The sequence below is a fragment of the Salminus brasiliensis genome, chromosome 17 (assembly GCF_030463535.1).
Source record: "Salminus brasiliensis chromosome 17, fSalBra1.hap2, whole genome shotgun sequence".
In the NCBI taxonomy this organism is placed as follows: domain Eukaryota; kingdom Metazoa; phylum Chordata; class Actinopteri; order Characiformes; family Bryconidae; genus Salminus; species Salminus brasiliensis.
In genome coordinates, this window is record NC_132894.1 from 13,891,464 (window position 1) to 13,916,841 (window position 25,378).

The 25,378-nt window shown below is 38.8% G+C and overlaps 1 protein-coding gene across 2 annotated transcripts in view; it reads right to left on the reverse strand.

The window, feature by feature from the left end:
- The window catches only part of cntnap5l (contactin associated protein family member 5 like), a 143,519-nt gene extending 121,536 nt beyond the window's left edge, over positions 1–21,983 (reverse strand). For both annotated transcript variants that reach the window (XM_072659907.1, XM_072659906.1), the window contains exon 1: positions 21,680–21,983. In XM_072659907.1, coding sequence (XP_072516008.1) covers positions 21,680–21,758 — 79 coding nt within the window. In that variant the 5' untranslated portion in view covers positions 21,759–21,983. The remainder of the gene's footprint in view (positions 1–21,679) is intronic.
- Positions 21,984–25,378: the final 3,395 nt, after the last annotated feature.

The following is a 25,378-nucleotide window of genomic DNA, read 5'->3' on the forward strand; positions in this document are numbered from 1 at the left end:
CTAACCCATTATCCTACATTAGACCATACATGTGACACCTTTATTTTTAGGAGTGTGGGCCTGTTTGTTTTCTTGCACTGAACTCATCCAATCCTGGTTATGCTAATGTGTGAATGTAAATGTATTGTGCATGCACATTTGTGCTGCATCCATACATTGCTGGTGCTTGCTTCTTATACCTGTCAGAGACTGTGCTGCTATAAAAGTACATAATCTCCAGGGGAAACAAACTCATTATAAACTTTCCGGAGCTAAGGTCCATGCACTGCACTACTGTCTTTTACAGTATTGTTATGGAGCTGAAGAGCATCTGCAAAACTGTCAAGTTTTCAATAGCATACAATGTGGCAAACAGCACTGACAAGTGAATTTAAGAGGGTGTGAGATGTAATTTAGTTTATATCAATGTTTATGAACCAAGATAGGTCTTGATATATGAACACTTTTCATACAGTAATATGGCATATGGCTCCATAGCCAACTTCACACCACAGTCAACTTCACACCACATTTTACACCACAGTTAATTCTGACCTTACAATGCGATTGGTTAAGAGGCATTTTATGAGGGTCAGTATCTCAGAACGCATCTCAGTCTATCAGTATATCAGTTTTTGCTGGTTTTCAGTATTTTAGACCATTGTATTTCACAGTATTTCAATGGTCTAAAATAGCTCTTGACCAACATAATGTACAGTATTTTGCATTTGATTCTGGTCATGCTTGGTCATGTTGGTTGACCAGCATGGTCAAGCTTGGTCAAGGGTTGTCTGTAACCTGGCGATGGCCATTAAAAAGTAATAGCCAATGGTAACAAGCCATTGGTAGTAACCACAGCTAAAGAGTCTGTAACTAGATTACAGATCGTAGCTATTTTTCTTTGTGGATATAAGCAGTCTTTCTTGTTAATTAGTTCAGGTGTCTTTGTTATCTAAGAATCTAATAAATATCAGTACTATCAGAACAACAGTATTAGTACTATCAGAACTCTATATTATATTGGATGTAAGGATATAAGGATATAAGGATATTGATCTTTACTGTACAGTATTTATTCCCGCATATTAATAAGATGTGTTTTCATTTTTTGCTCTTATTTCTCTTGTTTTGTTGTTCTGTAATCCAGTATTAGCCACATTAGGATGGGTTCCTCAGAAGGATGGGGTCCTGGTTCTCTTCAAGCTTTTTTTCATCAGCTTAAGTTTGTCTTGCCACTGTTGCTTTTGGTTTGCTCAATGAATGAGGGAAAAAAAATAAAAAAAATTATACAAAACAACAAAAAAAAAATCATTTGATTTCCTCCCAAATCAACCGAGACGTGTTTGGGGAACACGTGTTTCGAAAAGCTATTAGGCTTACAAATCATTAAAATTGTGGGTGACAGAGTTAAGTTGCATTCATCTCTTTTGCTGAACAGTTGCAAAAGTGTCATTAGAAACAAAAGTTCTTCATATTTTTCTATTTTTTAGTTCTTGTTGTTTTATGAGCACTTGTGAAAACCTTGGCATAGTTCACAAAGGAGAGTTTGGTACATGAACATGTTATATCATAAACCTTAAACACTCTTGTCTCTTCATTCAGATGCAAATTCTACAGAGGCAAAACAAGGCCAAAACAGGCCCATTCCAAAATCCAACTCCTACAAAATTCCAACTCCTACCAGCATTCTTGTCCCAGACCAAGATGGCGACATGTTAACATCCTAAGAACATGGTGCTTTCATTACTGTTGTGTAATATGTTACTGTTGTGTTTTCTCAGATATTCGTTCTCAGGCTGTGCACCAGAGATGAGCACTGGAAACAGTGTTGTGCATATCACCATCAGATATCTGTTCATCATCAGATATCTGAAAATATGTGACCTCAGACTGTATCACAAACCAGGCTTTGTAAACGCAACTTCGCTTGATGCCGCTTGCAGGGGAAGGTCAATAGCAGTGCACGAGGAAGCAAAAGTGATATTTAAGAAAGTGAATATCCACGCTAGGCTACAAGCTTATTCTAGTCTAACAGCATTCTAGAAGAGATAATTTAGCTAGCCAACAGAATATTATTATTATTATTATTATTATTATTATTATTATTATTAGGCAAGCAGAAGGTGCAGATGTGTCCCTCTAAATTCTGTGTGTGCCCCAGTACAGCAAGTATTCTACATACACCCCTAGCACACACACCTTTACATGTATGTCAGATGGCTCTTAGTGAACCAATGCAAAAAGCAAGAACCCCAAACAGCCTTTAAAACATAAGTCTAGAATATCTGAGGTAAAGGCAATTCATTTTGAGATCTAATCGGACACTGAACATGTTACTATAGGAGCAGCACAGGGATTAGGACTGCATGTGAATCAGGGACTTTTGTATATGAACAGATCTCACAGGTGCAGGAAACCTGTCTAAAAGGCGTCTAAACTAATGAGAACGTACTGTGCGAGCATGATGCAAAGCTAAGAAAGATAATGCTGCCTGATTTTGCTTGTTTACTGTCAGCTTAGGCGTGAAGTAGCTGTCAGTGATTCAAACATAATGAAAAGATCACCGCGTATGAAGCTCGTTGCCATGCAGACATATTCATTCCGCTGAAGGTCACTATGGCACGGGTGGAGTAAAATTGGCACACATTTAAATTGACTTGGAGGTGGTGGGTTGAGGAACTTGTTATAGTATTTATCTACAAAACTCAAGGTCTTAGTCTTAGTAGCAGCAGTCCCTCTAGCACAGTAATACAAAGCATCCTTAGAACAAAGCAACGCATTTGAAATGAGCAAGATAGGCTACTTGTATATTTTTTTTAATAAAGAAACTCAAACACTCAATGAAGCTTTAACTCCAACAAAGCCTTTCGAAGCCTGCACTAAACACTGCCTCTACGTGTACAAGCCAAAATTAGAACAGGTGAGGAAACACAAACATAAAGGAACACAGGTGATGTGGGTTTTCTGCTCTAGTGTACATCCAAATGAGCATCAACCAACTAATGGGAGTGACACTCATAGACATAGCATTTTGTATTTATCTCCAGCTTTTCTTCCCAGTCTTACACCACTCATACACACCCAGCTCTGTTACTGCTAAAAAAAAAGAAAGCATAGACCAGTAAGCACTATAAACAATGGTGGCCCATTTGTAAAGAACACCTACAGTCTACAAATAAACACGTAGACGGAATTTCTGCTTCATTTTAACCCTTTGGGCCCTCTCTTACACCCTGAGCAAGGAGCGTCACAATGCTTATTGCTATCTAACACCCCGCCAACAGTCTATTTTCACGCCCTCCTACTGCGTCATTTAAATAGCAACGGTGTTTGCGAATATATCTACGCCGAAGGGCGGTGTGGTCTTAAAATTAGGTGTGTTCCAGTGTTTCTGGTGCATTGTTGTCTTGGCAATGGAAAACACAGGTGCACCACGGACTGAAAACAAGCTAGGTAGACATCATCAGACATCATCAGTCATTGCTATCTTCTCATTTCTATCTCATGCTATGTATTATTGCTATAAACAGAATACAAAAGAAAATAACGTTATTCTCGAGGCAAGACGCTCCACTGCCTCAACAAGCCTTCCCAGGCCGTGTGTTGCACCATTGAGATAGCAATCCTCCAGAGTCAGACCACACCTGGCTCTTAAAGGGAATGGCAAGTGACACGTTAATTTGTTTATTGCATGTAACCCCCCAAAACACACCTATGCTTTTTTGCAGGTTTTGAGCCATAGGTAAGGAGTATTTTTCCCTTTGTTGTGATAACAAAGACACAGTGACGGTGCGTTGCACAGTTGATGGCTCATCTAAAGATTGCTAAAATAGGGCCCTTTATGTTCTGTGGCTTTTATTACACCCTGAGTAATACTACATGCAAAGTGATGCAAACTGAGTTTTAGTTCCTGAGTTCCTAAGTTAAAACAGTGGAGAAAAAGGCAAGGAGCCTCTGGTGGTTCCAAGGAGTTTAAAGTTAAATCATTCTAATTATGGATAAATTGTTTGTTACAATCAAAAAAATAATGAATTTATAATAAAAAATAATAATAAAATACAATGTTCTGATACAGTGCTAAAAACAAAGCTATGCTATGCTATACTATGCTGCATGGCTCCTGTGAGCTGTTGTGGTGACGTAAACCACCAATGAAAACAGGTTAATCAGCATGTTTCATTCTGAGGCAAAATAACTGCACAGTAAATAGGCTTGTAAAAGCACATCTAGGCATTTTGCGCCACAACCAACATCACATGCTTACTATTTATACAGCAAAGTACACCTTAAAATACTCTATTAACTGCATTCAGTGGCAAAAATTTTTTTAAATACTTTTCCAATAAGTATGTCTGTAGCAGCGCTTAGGAACTCAATTCCTCCCCAATTTTAATCACTTCCAATTTCCACCAGCTAACTCCTCTCTCGCATAACGCTGCCACATCATTGTTGGACAGTTCAGTGCTCTTGGAGGAGAAGTAACTCCTCTGTCAGCTAACAGATGCCTAACAATGCACAGAGTGACAGGGGGAGAGGGAGGCACATCCCGTTCACCCAGAGAAAGCAAGGCCAATTATGCTGTCTTAAACTCCCAGCCTTGAATGGTTGAGGCATCACAGATGCCGATGCTTAGCTGATTGCAGCAGTCAGAACCCACAAGAAGCCATATTTCTGAGGCAAGGCGAGTTCGTTTGTGTAGATGGGTTTCCCGTTTACAGTTATAGAGTTGGTAAAGATCTGTTTCTTTTTTAATCTTCTACAGTTTTTGCCAAAAGAATGAGATCCCCTTGGAATATTAAACCTTTTCCACCCATCTACTTTGCGGTTGACTTATACTTGTCTCGGAAAGACTATGTATATATCTAAGACTATATATATATATATATATACATACAGTATATATATATATATATATATATATATATATATATATATATATATATATATATATATATATATCACCCCGACTGTAATAAAAAAAAAAAAAGTATTTACCTTCACATAGTTAAATAATTTGCAGTAGTGGCTCAGCAGTTAAATCACCGAGCTATTGATGACAGGGTTGTGGGTTTGATACCTGGGCTCAGCAAGCTTCTGCTGAGCAAGGCCCTGTATCCTCCTTGGGTGCCTCAGCTATGGCGGCCCACTACTCTGGGCACATATGCCTCTCTGTCTACTGTGTGTTTGCTCACTGAATGGATGGGTTAAAGGCAGAGGCCAAATTCCATCTGTGTCTAACACAAATGATAATTATGCAAGTGACATACTGTGAACCTCGGACACTGTGGTCTCCTTATTTAAAAGAAAAACCCACATAAACAAAACACATCTTCAACCCCTTAAGGCTTATTACACACTACAATGTGTTATTCAGTAACTACAGGGCCTTCTGTACAAACTGCTGGGGCTATTCTTTGGTAATAGAAGTTTGTCAGTTTCAAAAATGTACATACACTCAGCTCACTAGACAAAGCTCTTACTGGGACATGGTAAAGCGCAACGGTCATTTAGAATATGGTGTTCTTGCTACTTTTAGCCCATTTTCTAAAACGAGACAAGGAGAACATCACTTCCAAAGGAAAAACACAAATAAAGAAATTCTATTGCAATTTTTCTTCAGTAATTTCCAGCCCACTAATTGGGGACCAGCAACAAAGTTACCGCTTTCACCCACTGGATGGCAATAATAAAGAAACAAAATTGTACTTCCAAGTAAGACCAGCTTCTAAGCTGCTAATCAGTCCTTGGGATATCCATGCTTGAGAGCAAATCAGTGCGCCCCTTTCCATAGCCACTGACATGTTCATTTAAAACGGCTCACGCCACAATTGCGAGCGCATTATGCTGATGCCATGACCGCAGAGAGCATTCATAAATTCCACAACTCAGCATTTGCTTAAATGTTCTTCAATGTCTGCTAGTCAGAGCTTATGAGCCTCAACTAGCCATGAAAGCACTTACTAGATATCTTGAAGAAAGGCATACAAATGCATCTGCTGAAGAATCTCAAGGCCGCAGAGTCAGGGCTCAGTACAGTCATGCTGACTAAGAATGCTTTTAGAAAATGGAAGAATAATGCAGAATCTCAGAGTTTCTACTGTACAAAAGATGAACCTGTCAACCCCTCAGCAATGCTACAAACTAAGCTAAATACGTTGCCAGAGGTCATGTCACCATGCTTTAAAGGAGATCAAACAATACACTGACCACAATCTAAAATGGCAAAAACTTGTGGAAGCCATAAATGTAGGAAAAAAATGCCTTTGAGGTGAATTTGACACTATTAGTATGCATCATCTGCTCACTGGTAATATTTTAAATCAGCTCAGCTATATATGCCTTGTAAAAGTTGTCATCCCAAATATAAAACTTCATAAAGGCGACACAGGTGTAGTTTAGGATGAAAAACACAAGCACAAAACAAACATGTGTCCATCACAGCAAGACATCTACTTTTGAGAGGATATGTGGCTGTAGCCTGCTGCGATGGCTGCTGGATACAGCCTGCTGTTGAACAAGATTGGGAAAGTAATAGTAACACTTAAATGTTACTTTGCCTAATAAAATAGCTCTTCTCTGGGATGGAGAACATCTTGAACCTTTAAAACAAATAGTTCTATATAGCAAGATGTTTCCACTGTTTGTACTGTATGTAGAGAGTGTATTCAGCTTTTTAAGTTGTTTTTTTTATACACTTTTTTTATATAAAAAGTAAATATATAAATATATATATATATATATATATATATATATATATATATATATATATATATATATATATATATAACCAGAGTATGTGACTTTGTTTGTAGCCCGAAACAAATGCAGAGATGCTTTTTTACACACCTATTTACAACCCTATGATTTGACGCAAGAATGAAACTCCCTTTTATGGTGAGTTCTGTTCTGATTGGCTGGTTTATGTCACTGCTACAGCTCATACATAAGCCACCTAGCATATCGTAGCCAGCAGTCTATTTCATAGAATTACATACAATAGCATAGTAACAAGAACATTTAAATTACTTGTTTTAAATGTCCTCTTGGTGTCTTAACAATGCTGTGTGTGGTTAGCTAGCTGAAGAGACTGTCGACTAGGGTTAGCTTTTATCCTAGCATGAGCAAGGTTACACCAGTGTTAGAGGCACCTTTAAAGAGGCTATTTTTTATATTGTGCCTTTAACCCCATTATGCCCTGTGACTTTTATTACACCCTAAGGGTTGCTCATCATTATCTACATGCAAACCAATGCACACTGGCTGATTTGTTCCAGTTCTGCAATTAGGGAAAATGAGAAAAGGTCACTATAGTATTCTAAGTTGTTGCTAAGGTGTTGCTTAGTGATAGCATTGTGGGTTCTATAGGCTTGATGTGTGGTTGCTATGGTGCTGCAGAGTGGTTGTGAATAAGAATGATTTTTTTAGGTGGTTGATATGGTGTCTCAGGTAGTTGCTAGGCTGTTACCAAGTGGTTATTTGTATCATAGTGGCATGTATCAGTGGCATAAACCTTTGCATCCCAAAAGAATGCCATAAAACATATTGATTTGCTGAAACCAGCATAAAGGAATAAAAAAAGCTGTGTATAAGCATGAATTACACAATCAACTTAGCAGCTGGAGTTGGAACGGTGTTGAGACAGAAAAGTTTTGGGACTTTAGGATTGGCCTGTTTTGCAGCTCTGTTTTACTAATCAATTTCCAGTGTTAGGGGCACCTTTAAAGAGGCTGTTTTTCATATTGTGCCTTTAACCCCATAATGTACCACAATGTTTTTTTTTACACCCGAAGGTTTCTCTATCATTAACTTCATTCAAACCAATGCAAACAGGCTCCAGTTGTACAATTTGTTCCGGTTGTACAAGTGGGGGAAAAAACTAGAAACCACTGGTGGTTCCGCAGAGTTTAAGAGGTTGAGATATGTATTTTTTTCTGTTTTGATTGGATGCCTTGCTTTGTGCCTTAAAAACATTCCTAATTTAATGTGAATGGGGCTAAGCTGGTGCAGGCTGAGTAGGCAGATGCAGGCCTATAATAATGTGCACATTAGGTCTTACACATTCAAGAACTATATTTCCCAGCAGTAAATGATTTTATAATAAATATATTGATTGGTATTTATAATAAACAGAAATAGTGCAGTAAAGAAGGTGGTCAGATATAAATGATGTGTGGAATTGTTCAGATTATTTGTTCTGTTCAGTGGGGGAAAACCAAAGAAAAGCAAGGTAAGTAAAGTTGACTATTATCCACAATTTTCTATTCTCCATTAATGTGAGCCAGGAGATGCAAGAAAGCTTTCACCTTCAGCTAGCTGTTTTCATGGTCATTAGAATATATGCTCCAGTTCTGCATTTGTGGTAATTATTTGGAGATACCTCTGCTGAAGAGCACAGTATAGGGCCACATTATGAGATGCTTTTGAATCTTTAAACATTGCAGCCCTTACATCATTACTGCACTTTTGACATTTGTGAGGTTTTATGTACCAATAAGTTATAATGCATTTTAATATGCCCATTTTGCAACCCTTCTTTACTTCTTAGAACGAAACAGGCTGCTTTTGTTGCTGTGCCTTTAAGGCTAATGAATTGATTATCTTACCTCTGTTCTGATTATCTGTACTGCATTATGCCTCCAAACATTTATTTGATATAATGTTTAATACACAACATGATTTCTTTAGTCTAACACTTAAAGGATATGTTATCTAGTACGTAGGTTGCCAGTCAATGTTCGCAACGCCATTTAGAAAAAAAGAACAAAATCCTCATCATAAATTCTCCAATGTGAATCACTGGTAAAACACACACAAAAAATGAAATATATGAACAAATAAAAGATGCGCAGAATCCACATCATCTGTTGTTTGACTGATACACGACTGACACAATTCCAGGGATAATGATCAGTGAAGTGCAGCCAGACAGACAATAAAACATTCTGTTACTGGAGAGTCTGAATATTTTAGCTGCACTGACAACAGTGTTTTCCAACACTATTAATTGTGTGCCTTTTGCAAAACCTCAGGAAATAATAAAAAAAAACACCTAAAAAGCTTAAAAAGGGGTTTTTAGGTGTTCTAATGCACCTGTAATGCCATTATTCAGACATCAGTAGTTGCTAATTACTTGCCACGTTCCACCTTATTAAGCAATGATTAGACTGAACTTGAAAAGCGCATTTCCTGAAGGAAACAATTGTTGCAAAGCTTAAGTGGTTCTTCCTTCCAGGCAGTTGCTAGGCTGCTGCTATATGGTCACTAGTGTTTTTACCTGGGGGTTGCTATATTGTTGCTATTACATTGCTAGATGGTTAATATAGTACCCCGAGTGGATGCTATGGTGTTGCTAAGTGGTTGTTAGGTGGTTGCTATGATGTTGCTTAGTGGTTGCTATTTGGGTGCTATAGAGTAGACAGGTGGTTGCTATGGTGCTGCAGAGTAGTTGATAGGATGTAGCTAGGTGGTTGATGTAGTGCCCCAGGTGGTTGCTATGGTGTCTCAAGTGCTAAGTGGCTACAGTGGTACCACATGTCTTTGGTACAGTGCTGCCAGTGACATAAGAAAGTGGCATAAACTTTTGCACCCCATTCATTCCTATGGGAAAAATGTCATTTGCTATGCAGAATCCAACACATGGGAGAAAAGAAAAGCTGTGTATAAGCTCGAATTGCACAATCACCTAGCAACTGGAGTTGAAACAGTAGTGATAGCTTAACAACTTGCAGGATGGGTTAGGGAGTGATCATTTGGCAGAAAAATAAGAATAACCATGGAAGAAAAAGAAGACTATAAATCAGATAATATATATCAATATAGTCACATATTGCTTTGCTGGTTTGGCTGGGACTGACAGGGGCTCTAAAAGATGTATTAATTGAATATTTTGGCAGCAGGGTTAGGCGTGTGGTTACACATTACCCAGTGTAATGTCTTTACATGGGTAGCAGCACCCCTGCATGCAGCAACAGATATTTTATAGAATTTCCAAGCACTTCCAAGAACACCTGTACTGGTTTACAATGCATCATTCTGTTTTGCACATCATGTATTAATATAAAAGCTAGGGCATGATTGATCAGGATCATGATGTGCCAGTTCTCAGGAAAATGCTTAAATCACCCTAGTTATTGCTTAATAAAGTAGTAATGCGCACCTATTAAATTACCCCCCCCCCAAAAAAAAAAAAACAATAAAGTGTTAAGTGTTATTCTTTCAATTTCTTAATTTATTTATTTTGTGGGGGTCCATTCTGTCGCTCACATCATGAGCCGATAGTACGTTGGATTTGCGAGGTTGATTTAACAGCCGGAGTGTATTTGGTACGTAGCCTGGCATGATCCCGCCTGTGAAATTGTTCTCGTCTCATTCCATGGTGGTACGTTATCTTGGGCTCAGGGTCTTTGCCGGAGCTTGTCTGAGACAAAGCTGTAATTACAGATGAAGACGGCTCCGGCATTCTCAGGAGAGAGCCAGGGATAGATAGATCTGCTGTCACAAGGAAAACAAAAAAAAAAAGAACAACACACCATGGTCGCACAGCTTAGATAATTAGACACCTTCCTGGGGAATTGGAAACCATCAGAACTGCCCTGTTGTGTATGTGCGCTAAGATGGAGTGGAAGTAATGTCTAAACGCTTTGCTTTAAGTGTTCATTTCAGTTTACATGCCAGGATGTTTTGTTTTTTATGTGTTAATTTCACTTCTGAAAAGCCTGTCTGAATCCAAATGTCAGTCTGCAACCCCCCACTCAACCCCCTCCTCCCCCCACCACCACCGAGATTCTGCTTGCTTTAAGCCATACCACCTGATCACCATGCCAATTCACAGCAAACAAGTATATAATAACCCATGATGTGTTCTACACAAACCCGCCCACACATGCCAGCAAACGCATAAACAAGACACAACCACATGAGGAATAAAGGTAAGTTCAGTTCATTTGGACTGCACTTAGAAAACTGATGTACAGAAACAACTGTGGGCTAATCGCCACATTTTTCAAATTCTAAAAGTGTCTCACACAGGTGTTGATGTATATAACAGTGACAAAAGGAAAAAATATTAGAAATGGAAAGGCTGATATCAACACTTATTTGCTTCAATTTATGTCTCAATTTATATTTTGGTCATATCCCTTATAACTGATTAACATGTTTAAAATGGTGAATGACAACAACAGCACCATCTAAACATAGTCAACTGTATGTGAATACAATCAGAAGTCTTGGACGGCTTACATTGCTGTGAAAAATTATTGGAGTGGAGGTTTTGGAGTGACCAAGCCAAAGTCCCAACTTGAATCCCACAGATATGCTGTGGCAAGACCTATAAATGGGCAATTCATACTTGAAAACTGTCCAAATGTAGCTAAATTAAATCAAGAAACGTTGCTCAAAATCCTTCCACAACAATGTCAAAAGTTATCACAAACATTTAATAAAAGGTGGCACAATCAGTTATTAGGTATAAGGGGGTTATTACTTTATGAGTGATGTAGGCTTTGTATCAAAATATTTGATCTTTGACCTGAAGTCTTTAAATGTGACAAACATGCAAAAATAGAATGAATTAGCAATGGCAAAGACTTTTTCACAGCACTTTGTGTCCGTATGCACATGATAACATAAAAGTTAAAGAAAAGAAATTACATAGTATTCACATAGTCTGAACATTAAAGCATCATTTTCAAGTAACAGAACTTAGAAGGCAGAGGTGTCCTACATCCATAAACTGTTTGAAGCATGAAAATAAGTTTCTTTGATGCTGTCAGCAATGAAATGGAATGCAATGAAGCCCCCCTAAAAATAATTAGTAAGTAAATGGTAATATATAAACCGTAACTAGTTACTGCTTGGCTCTGTCTGTAAAGCTCCACCAATCCTTTACAAAACTCATCCTTATTTCATTTTGCCACAATTCTTCCACCACCCTTCCAATAAAGTTTGCTCTATATCTGCTCCCCAGGCGTGAAGTACAGAGTGAGTCTGCCATATTTTATATCAGCGCTTCCCAGGCCTGAGTTTCTCTGCCTGAAGTAGAAGTAATCAGAACCGTGGCTGATATTAAGTTAGAGTTAGGACAGAGAAAACTTCAGCTACTGTTAACTAGAAAAAAAGTTTCAATGCAATTGTATGTTCCAGAGTTGTCTCATTAGTATCTCTGCAAAATTCCATAGGAGTCTTACTTACTTGAGCCCAATAAAGCTGTTAAGGATAAGTTATAATAGAGACCAGTTAACATTTTCATTGCATTTTCAATAATTAATCAATCTAAACCAAACTAGAACATATTTTTTAATGTCAGTGGCAATTGTTGTATTGTGTAAATGGGATGGCCAATTGGATGCCCAAGGCAATTTGAGGAAGTCCAAGCGAAATGTAGTTATTCAAAATTACCCAGAAAACCAGATAAAGGTCTATAAAATGCATTTCTGTTTTATGTGAACAGAAGTCATATTGCATGAAAAGGTAATTAATTAGAGGTATGTTTATAGATGCTGTGTCATTTACAGCTTATTATTATTCCAAGAAAAATTCTAATAAGAAGCCAACTTCTGCTTAATTGCTTTCTACGGTCCACAGCACTCTTTCACAAAAACATTCTTTTTTAGAGTATGTATACTGTATATCATCGCTGTCATGCAAAATGGCAACTTTACAGAAGAAGGAAAAAACTTTAACTTTCAATGGAAATCAGTGTACACAAAAGATATATTCAAATTATGTGAAAAAGGGCAAAAAAATGGGGACATGGTTTTGGTCAGAGAGTGATGATATGCTTGACTTCTAAGCATTCATATTAGCAAGGAAAAAAGTTGGGATAGCAAATTTCACCCTGGGCTAGCCCTCTGGCTACACCAACGATCAGTATTCTAACATGTAAGTACACCATACAATCATTGGAAATGATAAAGAAATCCTGACTGACAGCATAATTAATAAATAAATGCATACATGATGTTTAGCTTTCTAGTGGGAACATTTGCTTTCTATTTTCTTTTTACATTTACAGAGGGGGAAAAAACCCAAAACTTTTTTACAGCCCTCTCTCAAGTATTTGCCCTAAGCACTTCTCACACCTTCAAGATATCATCAGAAGGAGTACTAGGGTCTTTAAACTACAAAATCTTGCTCTAGAGAATGCAGCACCAAAGGTACAATGGAAGTACAAGCTTGAAAAATAATGCTTTGGGTGGTTATTTGAACGATTCCACAGAAGAACCACTTTTGGTTACATAAAGAACCATGTTTGTAATAGAGATGTATGAGTGTAAAAAAAATCCCTTACCATTCTAAAGGTTATTTATGCAAACATGGCCTGAACTATCTGAAACATCTTTATGATAACATTATGTTGAATGTAAGGTGGTGTAAGGTGGTGGTCAGACTTTTTCAAACTGTTTCTGTGGTCAGAATGTCCAACGTTCATTTTCAAAAGAAGTCAGTGGGTGGAGTTTCATGTCCATGACATCCAGAGGGAACTGTATAGGGGGGTGGAGTTAGGGCCTGTTAGTGACAGGGGTCCTAAATAATCTATTATTTGAGAATTATACCTACTCCCTCTGACAGATCCCAACTTGTCTCTTTAACCCCTTGAAGGCCATAATTATCGTTCAGTTAATATATACATATATATTATAGGGTCAGTGAAATTGATGGGTAATTATGACAGTAATAACGTCATGAAAGTGAATAACTAAAGCATCTGGTCTACACCCAGGGTTTAAAAGGTTAAACACAGTGCTGCCATTCATACAGAACTAACACAACACCCTCCAGACATAAAATGTAAGCAAATTTGAACAGGTTGCATTTAATATGTTACAGGGTGGTGCTGAGTCAGGAAAAAAAAACAACATTTAGCCTCCAGTAGTGGTGTAAATATAAAGGTTGTGTAGATGTTACAAAGGGAAGACTGATTCAGCTGGACTTGAACCAACTCGACTGGTTTATTAAAAAGAGCCAGCTCAAAGAAAGATTCGTTCACAAGGCATCGCTAAGGGCTGGAACTGAGACACACTGACGCAAGATGTCATCATTTCTTTCTCCCCACTTCTTTTTCCATTAGACTCACACAAATAGCATAAATCACTTTGCGACAATCACAAGTGCTCCTGACTCAGATCAGAGTGAACCAGAAAGATACACTTTTAGTAGGTGTATTTGGTGTTCAAGCATTCTCATTTATCCACATTTTAGTGTTCAGTCTTTTTTGTTCCTTTTGCAGTTCATAGCATTAAACTCTTCCCACTCAGGCTGTTGTGTTGCCTGCTAACCTGCTGCACTCACAGTAAATCGGGGGTGTTGTAGCACCCGCCCACTCAGAACTAATTGGGTTGAAATGTGTAATTTTCAAATTACAGAATAAAAAGGAGTTTCAAACCAAACTCATTAAACGAAATGCACTTTCACACAAATAGTGCATGCTACTCTTAAAAAAAGCCCTTTAACCCCTTAAAAAGCTGATGGCCCACCGGCAGGCCAAAAGTGTCCAGTTCGTACAGTCCCTAAAAAGTCCCTAGTTACTGAGCAATAGACATAATGTGTAATAAGCCTTCCATTACTATTACAATGCCATAGAAGAACCACATTTTTAATAGAGATTTGAAGAACTTTTAAAATGTTAAAGAATCTTTATACCAAGCAAAATATTTTTTAAGCCTTTAAAAGGTTCTTCATACACATCTCTATTAGACACGTAGTTCTTTAAGGAACCAAAAGTGGTCTCTTCTATGTCACTGTTTTATTCCTTAACACAGAAGTGGTTCTTTTGAGGCATTGAACTTCTTTGATTTGCATTACATTGCATTACATTTATGGCATTTAGCTGACGCTCTCATCCAGAGCAACTTACAAGGTTATTCGTATTACAGAGGTGGGTCAATGTAGTGTTAGGAGTCTTGCCCAAGCGCTCCTATTGGTGTAGGACAGCATAGTCACCCAGAATGGAAATCGAGCCCCAGTCTCCCACATGGTGTGGAAGCTCAGTGGCAGATAGTGGTATTATCTGTGGTGTTATCTGTTGTGCCACACCAACCACATTTGCTAACACTGTACTGTAGGGCACTGTACATAAGCGCTTAATAACAACGGACTTAATCATTCATAAATGCCTATTCCAAAATGCGTCAACTGTCCTAAAGGCTACAATTGTCAACTTTAATGAAATGGATGCTGTGATGCAGTTTACCAAATGAGGTAGTGAGGTAGGGTTAAACTGAATAAATGTGAGAAGAGTCAAGAACTTTGATATAACACTAACATATAAAACTGCTGAGTAATAAAAACAGTGAAGAACGTTACACTCCTTGCACTACATTTTTGTACTATAGTGTCACATGGTTGCAGTTAGTTTATAGTCCAGCTAGCTATTTATTATATTAAGTTCATTTATTAGGTGACTGAAATGGTTCTCCCTCTGCCTTCATCAGCTCCACTAACTACACTCCCCAGAATCTTAAACGCCATGGCCATGTGCCATACTCTTACCGATCATGGACAACCTTCCATATTCACATGACTGTTTTGGCCTGTTGCTCTTATCTAAATGACTTTAGAAACCTGTCTGTTTTTTGCACCCTTGCAAAATATTGCCATCCATCTCTTCTCTATTTGAGCTTTACGTTTTTGGTGACTAGTTTGTAAGAAATTCTCATTTTCTCTTAATCTTTCGCTTTTTGTCTTTTGCCAGTGTCTCCACATCTGCTCGTCATGCCTATGGTCTGGTTTGGCCTTGATGTTGCTTTCATAAAATGCTCTTTCCTAATAAATATCACTCACCGCTTTACATCCACAAGCACCTGGTTAGTTTGGCTAATGTTACACTGAAACCTGCCGAATCCCAAACCTGCTTAATTACAAATCAAACAGCACTCTGGAAAACTGCAAAATGAAACCCACTTCACTCAAGGTAATGCTAATGTTAACTTATAAAAATGTAGAGATGTATTTACAGTGTAATGGTATTTGAATAAAAACTCATAAAAATGTTATGAACGGTAAAATGGAACTCACTTCAAGTGAAAACATACATAAAGGTGTCACTACAAAAAAATAATAATAATAATTAGCCCACATTAGACAAAAGAGATACTCTTAACTAATGCAAAGCAAAAACAAAATACTACAAATTAAAGTTGCAGGAATATATGTTCTAGAAGACAAGTCATGCCATTCAACTTAACCCCTTAAACATCCTGATCCAAATGTCCTGCTGGTGGGCCAAAAGTGTTATTGCAAATGTCTATTATCAAAGAATTGCTCCACCAGTTTGTACAGTAGTCCCTGTAAAGTAGTTACAGAATACACCTTAGTGTGTAATAGGCCTTTTAGCAATAAGGGGTTAATGTAGTTTAATAAATAAGTCTAGAAACTTTAGGGAGAGGTTTGTCCCACCACCGAGGGGGCAAGACACTGAAGCGGTAAGACGTAACCTTACTGACATGCATAGATTTTATAGAAGGACGTGTCAAAAGCCCAAAAGTGGAAGACCTAAGCTGGTATGCAGGGAAAGGAGTTGCATCTGCTTCTTCAGGAACTGGAACAGGAAGCCGTTAGAATGATTTCTGTGACTCCAGCAGAGGAATCTCAGAAATGCTGAGAAAACTGCTGAAATCGGTATCCTTCACCCTTCTCTTGAGTAAAGGGTCACATGTAATATTATTACATGACTATAAGGCATGATCACACATATAGTACAATGCAACTGTACAAACAATTTTCTAGACACAAGAATTTTACTTCACCTTCTGTGTAGTCTTTTTTTTTACAACATCAGTGCCCAACCTGATGTGAATTCTTGCAGCCATGTTACAAAAATGGAGTGTAAGGACTTTATTCACTGTATTTATTACACAGCAGTTTTTCATGCCAGTGTTATGTCAAAGTACGTGAATATTTTTGTTCAGGCTGCATTTGGTAAGCTGTGTGACAGTTTCAGTTTTATCAAAGTTGACAGATGCAACCTTATGACAGTTGACGCCTGTTGGAATAGGCATTAACCCTCTTAAACAGTCTATGGACTGCCGGCGGGCAGAAAGTGTTATTACAAGCTTCTATTACCAGAGAATAGCCCACCAGTTTATACAGAAGTTCCTTTAGTTGCTGAGTAATACACCTCAATGTGTAATGAGCTATGCTGCGTTAAAAAATATTATGTCAGTTGTCATGAAGCGCTTATGTACATGTCCTGCAGCCTTTGTAACAGTGCTCTCAAGTGTTATTTCTGATCATCCTACAACAAATCCATGTGAATGAAATCCAGAAACACATTTTAGGCCTACAGGTACACACAGTAATAGGCATATCCCATGTACAGCCAGGTTTATCTCAGAACTTTTTGCAGTAGGTAAACAGGGGATTCCACATTTTAACAAATGATTCTACAAACAATTCAATTTCTCTAAAGACGAGCAGAGAATTAGTTCCTTTATCCACATATATGTTGGTACTGACTCTTGTTTCCATATATGAAGGATTACCTTGCTTGCTCCTAGGACCATACTAAACAGAATAAGCTGCTGCTCACACTGACTATCTTTACTGAGGAGATAGATGTTCCAAGCCCAGAGTGGATCAGGTTTCCTGTCTCTCCCAAAAGCTTTTAACAGGCAGTTAAATATGCTGGTGCAGAATTTACATTCAGCATGCTGTCATTACTGTTGGTCACACCTGGTTTTTGAGTTTCCATTTTATTTTAGACTATGAAGTGCATCCAAAAGAGAAGAACACAGCCTAACAAAAGTGAAGCTGCCTAACAAACGCTGATGCTGGATGTTTTTTAATATGTTTAATGAGTTACTCTATGTACTTAACAGTTTTTGTCCTTACATGTTTGAACATATACACTCTTAAAGGGTTCTTTGAGCGATGCTGGAGAAGAATTACCTAAAGGATGGTAAAGGAAATGTGTGAGAGTGAAAAACCTGGGAAAAACCTGGTAAATAACCTTTGCATCAAGTAAATGATTTTCATGCTCACAAATCTCAGTTCCTAAAGTTTTTTTAGGTAAGAACTCTTTGTAGCACCTTTGAAGAACCCTTTGTAGGACCTTTATTTTGAAGAGTGCCGCTGTTTAAAAGTCTCAGGTAAAAAACTGCTGAAGGATTACATCCATCCACTGTGACCCTGGCCAGGAAGAAGGATAAGGCAAAGGGTAAGATGGATGAGTGGATGAATAGTTTTACTATTGTTTAGGATACTCCACCCTTCTGTGATGCCATTAACTGAGCAAACAAAGCTTGATCCTATCTTATTTAAACTGCCACAGCAGCTGCCATTAACTAACCCCACCACCAACACCACCACCCCACCCCCGACTATACCCCACGCATTCACACTAAGAGCCAGATGTAGCATATATGCAAGCGCAAACGTAAGCCTTATGCAGCTAATCACCCAAACTGCGTGCAGGGACTTTCCATTAGCAGCAAGTGCTTGTGAGGAGCAGGGTTCAGACGTCAGCACCCTCGAGACAACAGAGAAACTGCTCATTAATAAATAAAGAAAGAAATAAATATTTTGTGAAACATTAATATGCAGTGCGAATTAACTTTGCAGGTGCAACGTTTTAGTGTGGGTGACATGGGCTGCCGCCCAGGATGGTATCTTGCTTCTCCTTATTGTATCCAGGTGTTATCAGTATCTAGCCCCGTCCCCTTGTTATTGTTACCAGATGTTCATTGTTCTGTCTCTGACTCTGTAGCTCTTTGTAGGCGCTGGAGAAGTGCTTCACCCTGGGTGCCCTGCAAGCTAAAAACGCCACTAATGTGAAAAAGTTTGGGCACCCCTGATAATTTTGAAAATTTTTCTTTATAATCATTGGTTGATCAGATCAGCAATTTCAGTTAAATATATCATATGGCAGACCAACACAGTGATATTTGAGAAGTGAAATGAAGTTAGGATTAGTATAGGATTTACATAAAGTGTGCAATAATTATTTTAATTAAATTAGCAGGTGCATAAATTTGGGCACCCTTGTCATTTTATTGATCTTTAGCACTAATTATTGGAACACAACATTTGTTTTGTAAGCTTGTTGACCCTTGACCTACATACACAGGTGCAATTATGAGAAGGAGGTTAATGTGGCCAATTGCACGCTTTTCTCCTCTTTGCATCTTCTCTGAAGAGTGGCAACATGGGAGCCTCAAAACAACTCACCAATGACCTGAAATCAAAGCTTGTTCCACACTTAATGGTTTAGGGGAAGCATACAGAAATCTCAGAGATTTCAGCTGTCAGTCTCCACTGTGAGGAGCATAGTGAGGAAATGGAAGACCACAGGCACAGTTCTAGTTAAGGCCCGAAGTGCCAGGCCAAGAAAAATCTCAGATAGGCAGAGGCGAAGGATGGTGAGAACAGTCATAATCAACCCACAGACCAGCTCCATCATCAAGACCTACAACATCATCTTGCTGCAGATGGTGTCACTGTGCATTGTTCAACTATTCAGCACACTTTGCACAAGGAGAGGCTGTATGGGAGAGTAATGCAGAAGAAGCCTTTTCTGCACACACGCCCCTAACAGAGTAGCTTGAGGTATGCTAAAGCACATTTGGACAAGCCAGCTTCATTTTGGAATAAGGTGCTGTGGGCCGATGAAATTAAAATTGAGTTATTTGGACATAACAAGGGGTGGTGTGCATGGCGGAAAAAGAACACAGCATTCCAAGACAAACACTTGTCACCCACATTAAAATTTGGTGGCGGTTCCATCATGCCGTGGGGCTGTGTGGCCAGTGCAGGTACTGGGAATCTTGTTAAAGTTGAGGGTCACATGGATTCCAGTCAATATCAGCAGATTCTTGAGAACAATGTTCGAGAATCAGTGACAAAGTTGAAGTTGCGGCTGGATACTTTAACAAGACTACGACCCTAAACACTGCTCAAAATCTACTAAGGCATTCATGCAGAGGAACAAGTACAACGTTCTGGAATGGCCATCTCAGTCCCCAGACCTGAATATTATTGAAAATCTGTGGTGTGATTTAAAACGGGCTGTCCATGCTCAGAAACCATCAAACCTGACTGAACTGGAGATGTTTTGTAAAGAAGAATGGTCCAAAGTACCTTCAGCCAGAACCCAGAATCTCATTGGAAGCTATAGGAAGCATTTAGAGGTTGTTATTTCTGCAAAAGGAGGATCTACTAAATATTGATGTAATTTTTCTGTTGGGGTGCCCGAACTTATGCACCTGCCTAATTTTATGTAAATAATTATTGCACACTTTCTGTAAATCCTATAAACTTCATTTCACTTCTCAAATATCCCTGTGTTGGTCTGCTATATGATATATTTAACTGAAATTGCTGATCCGAACAACCAATTATTATAAAGGAAAATCATCAAAATGATCAGGGGTGTTTATTCGTCTATACTCTGTAAACGTCCTGGAGGCCCGTGTCTCTAAGCCCTACAGAGGTATGCTCGCATAAAAGTCTACCTAACACAGTCTACCTTCATAACATGCCTTTAATATGCTACTGTAAATATACAGTACACTGATTTAGAGAGGTAGGCTAGAGAACCATGCAATTGTCAAAAAAAAAAAGTTTCTGCACGTTTCCTGAACTACAGCTTATTGTAAGATCAACAGAGGCACGCAATAATAATTCCATCTATATGCATGAGGGAGTGGGCCTTAAACTGTGCGCTTAGTCCGCTCATCACGCGCGGGCAGAGTGGGTCCCCCTTGCGCCTGGAACTAGCACAAAGCGCCCAGCGCTTCTTTACCTGTTCCTAAATGCCTAAATGCTCGCACGCGCGTTCTTCGTCGGACGGGATTCAGTGACGTCAGTACCTTCTTTCAGAAGGAAAGAAATTAGAGCGTTTTTACAGAGTTAGGTGTGTGTGTCTGTGTGTGTGTGTGTGTGTGTGTGTGTGTGAGAGAGAGAGGTGTGAAATAAAAGCAGAGCAGCACGTGCAGCTAATCAATTTCAGGACACACTCTAAAAAAGCTCTTCCTCTGCCACACTGTTTCTCCTGTTTCTCGCGTCATTTCCAGTAAGACTCCAGCAAAGCTCCAGGTCAGCACACCCTGCCCGTTTCCCGTTTTTTGTCCATGTGCCATGGACGCTTTCTCACACTTCCTCCCTCTTCCACTTCTGATGCCGCCTTTAATCAGACCTATGGGACAGTCCTGAAGACCCTTGTGGAAGGATATCTCTAATCCAGGGTGGTTTGGGGGGGTCTTGGTCTACCGCATAAGCTTTAGAGAAGCAGCAGTTTCCAGCCAGGCTCCTAGCTATTGTAGTGCGTATTGCATTGCATGTGACGCCTCGCACGGGATGCTGCTAGAAGTTCTGGGCTGATCTTCTTAAAGCAGAGCTGCGTCATGATGAACTCCTTCTCTAACAGTTAAGAAACAGACACATGTGATTGCATCAACATAAAGCTAGTCTGGTAAAGCCTGTATAACTTTGACAGCACGCAAGACGCGACGTTAATGCGTAACGGAAAGCCCAAGCAACTTCAACGAAGTGTTACAAACACCAGTTATTGCCCGTTTGGTTCGTGGCTGCTGCTGCTGGGTTTACAGTAGTCTACGCTGCTTGCCATAGACTGTGACCACCTTACACACCTTCCAGCTGATGTCAAGCTTTTATCAACGTGTTTAGAAGGATAAAAGTTGCTGCCAAACCAGGGCTCGTTCTGTCGACGAGAAATGGGAAATCTGAAAGTAAACGCACTCACAGTTGCTGGCCCCCAGCGCTGAAGTGAGGACACTCAGCATCGCGACGAGGAGCATCCCGATGTGGTTTTGCGAGCCCATGCTGTTAAGAGTATTCCGCTTTACCGCTTTAGAGCCAACGCCGCTTTCCAGCGCACCTCGGAAGCTTCAGCCTGTAAAGGAATAGCTCCAAGCCGTTTGCGTTTTTGTCTCGAGCCACAGAGAGGGGCGACCACCAATGAACGCTCAGCGCCTCCACCGAGCCTCTTATATATTCTCTCTCTCTCTCTCTCTCTCTCTCTCTCTCTCTCTCTCTCTCTCTGTGTCTCTCTCTCCCTCACAGAGCTGCATCTGACTTCATAGTACAAGTGAAGAGCGCTGTGGACCCTTTCAGCACTGGACAGCTCCTCAAGCGCAGTTTCATGCAATCACATAAACGCCATGCGCAAATACCACGGTCATCTTTCAGTGCTATAAGAAACGTTTTTATTAATTATGCAAATAAGCAGTCCTGTCCATAAGTAATTGGACTTTAAATGGCTTTATTTATGCATGTCAGCAGGCTAGATGTCATTTGAAACCATTGCTAGCAATTGCTTTAAACTGGTTTGTGGAATTTCATGGTAGTTTTGAGATTTATGCATAATTCAGTTGTTTGGATTTGTATTTAGGTTTAAGTTACTGGAATCAGCTATTCCAGAGGTCAACCCAGTCTTCTAAGTTTCATATTTAAAGTTGCTAATGGTCAAATAGTGGTAAATAACAGTGGTTATAAGGTGTTCTTTGGGGACTATTTTGCTTCACAACACCCTGCGTGTGCGTTTTCCTCGTGGATATATATAAAGGAAGATTTTTTTGGGCAAAACTTTCTTAAAACTATAATAAAATAGTGTTCTAATCTGGTTTCTATAGAAAAGCACAATTGAAATCAAACTGCTCTGACTGACTTGTGCACCAAAAAAATAAAATAAATAAATAAAAATCTAAATGCAGGAATACAGTATAACAGACTTGAGTTCTTATGATGATAGATGCTGGATGTTCTAGGACATTTCACTGCACCTCTACAAGGAGCTCAAAAGTACCATTGTTGATTTTTAGCTAGACAGCTTTTACACCTGCTTGAGTCATGATGGTTTTATCCCTTTATTAAATTATAGGCAGTGACCCTTTTTGGTAGTTGCTAAACAGTGGAAGATCACTTTAAAACTTAAATAAAGGTTTTATTTCTGTACGTCAGCAGAAATAAAGATCATGAGAAATTAACCTCACAAGGTTAATTAGTATTCAGGTTTGAGTTACTTAAATCAGTTACACAAAAGGTCAATCCAGTCGTCCGCGTTTCATATTTGAAGTTGGTAGTGGTTAAATCATGGTAAATAACAATGGTTATAAGGTTGTCTTTGGGGGCTATGCTGGGGAGCTATTATTTTATCACAAAATTGTATAATTTTACTCCCCTCTGCTAGTCAGTGAACTTTTTCTGGTAGTTGCTAAACAGTGGAAGACCACTTTTACCAGGATAGAGCCATAAGTGTATCAAAGATCATCTTCAAGGCATGGGTTAAATACAGCCCACAAATCACAAAGCACATTCAAATCTATAATTTACAACATTTTAAAACATTGAAATACATGAGTATTAAATAGAATGGTGGCAGAGAGAGTGCAAGTAAATTAAGGGAAATAGTTTTTCACTTTTCACTTGGTATCAGTTTACTACATCTTTACAGACTGACTATTTACCAGCTAGCTGAAAAAGGGTCATCTAGTAATGTTAGCAAGGTAACAGCCCTCTAAAAGACTGGGTGCCTTTCTCTGTGACCTTTCAGCTACATATCATCTAACTGTCTGTAGATGTCTGTGTTTAGAAACAGCTATGGATTATATAAAGATGTGTGACAATAAAAGCTAGTATGTGAGTTGGAAATAAAGGAAAATGTATCATTAGCAAAGATGGATTATTGTTCAAACCCTGCTCAAATTGACCACATTGAATTATGACCATGATGCTTTACAGATCAACAGCAACATGCTGTATTTGGGTTCTACAGTAAGAATTTGTTCATTATACAGTAGTAATACTGTGAAAACTACAAACTACAGAAATGGCAATTACAGTGAGGAGCAATGAAATGAGGACAGTATGAAAACAAATATCAAAAGCCTACCTAATGTGTAGAATGTGGTAGCTAGGCCATGTGTGATCATGAGTCACTTGCATTTATTGATGAGATGACCTTCATAAGCAACAGCTGAGTATGAGTACTGAGGTGAGTGCTTATCTTTCCCAGATCCAATCAAAGTCCTCAGAACACAATGGGCAGAACTTCATCTTGGAGCAGCATAGTGTCCCAAAACATTGTGCAAAAGCAACTGTGGAGTCATTGATGGCAAATACTGTTCTTGATGGGGTAAGTCAATCACTGGACCTGAACCCCGCTGAGCCTGCACTTCACTTTCTCAAGGCGAAAAAGCCCCTGAAACAATCTTGCTTCCAAAAATAGTGCTTCTATATCATCGCTCCAGAGAATTCGATTTGGCACCTTTAAGGGTCTACTAAATGTAACAGTTTATTTAATATCATATTCCCTTCTCCAGTAGGGCTCTAGCTGATTAATTAACTGTTGACTGTGATTCTTATATGGTCTCCTAAACCAGAAAGTTTGGATAACAGACTATTAAAGAGAAAATGTGAGATGTGTAACCAAATCAATTCTTTTAGGCAGGGGTTTAGGCAGTGAACCGATTCTGTGAACGTGTTTCCGTCTAGGCCTGTGGTGGTACATGGTACATAACTACATACAGTACAGCTCATTAAATGAAGACATTGGACTCAGATGACAGCTTCTTGTTTTGAAAGACTTTCTGTAAACAAGCGAATACTCAACCTTTTAGCACGCATGTGCATAAGGGTAATATTTCATGTGCTGGATGTGATCAAAAATGAACATGCCATAAATCAAAGGCAAAGCTGAAGGGAGATCAAAGGCATGCCACTTCAAAGAGCTCTTCCAAAAAATGTCAAAGAGTTGAAGACCACCCTCTTCACTAAGAAAAAGATATTATATAAACACACTGAATAAATATGCCAAGAGTGATACTAGTTTTAATTGATACAGGGCAAGGGGATAAATGCACTTAATATATGAATGTATGAATATGAATGAATAAATTAATAAATGAATGGGGGAAAAGGATTAAATGAATGAAAGAAAATAAGGAAATAGAAGAGAACTGGTGCTTTCTAAGACATAAAATATGAAAATCAGGATATGCTGTAAAGAATACAGTATTAGTCTAAATTTTCAATTAATCTCACAAGTAAAAAGCAACAACAAACAAATATTTAATGAAGTAATTACAATATTATACAATAATATACATTAATATACAATTTTTCTGATGATTCTTTGAAAAAAAAAAAGGTTGTTTATGAAAGCAAAAATGTTTTTTTCTATAGCCTTTATTGGCCTTTGTTTTTAAAAATGTACCACAACTCCAGTGTGGAGTGTCTAACCTAACCCCTGGTCCTAAGATGGACTCACTCTTCTGGAGAGGATGAGCTGAGGATAAACGTTTCCAGGCACTGTTGGGCACAGTGAAGGGCACAGAGGTTGACCAAACTCCCAGCCGACCAATGAGCAATTCTGAGGAAATGAGAAATGAGGCATGCCCTTCAAACTGCAACCAATTTTTACTCTCCCTTTTTCCATAACATA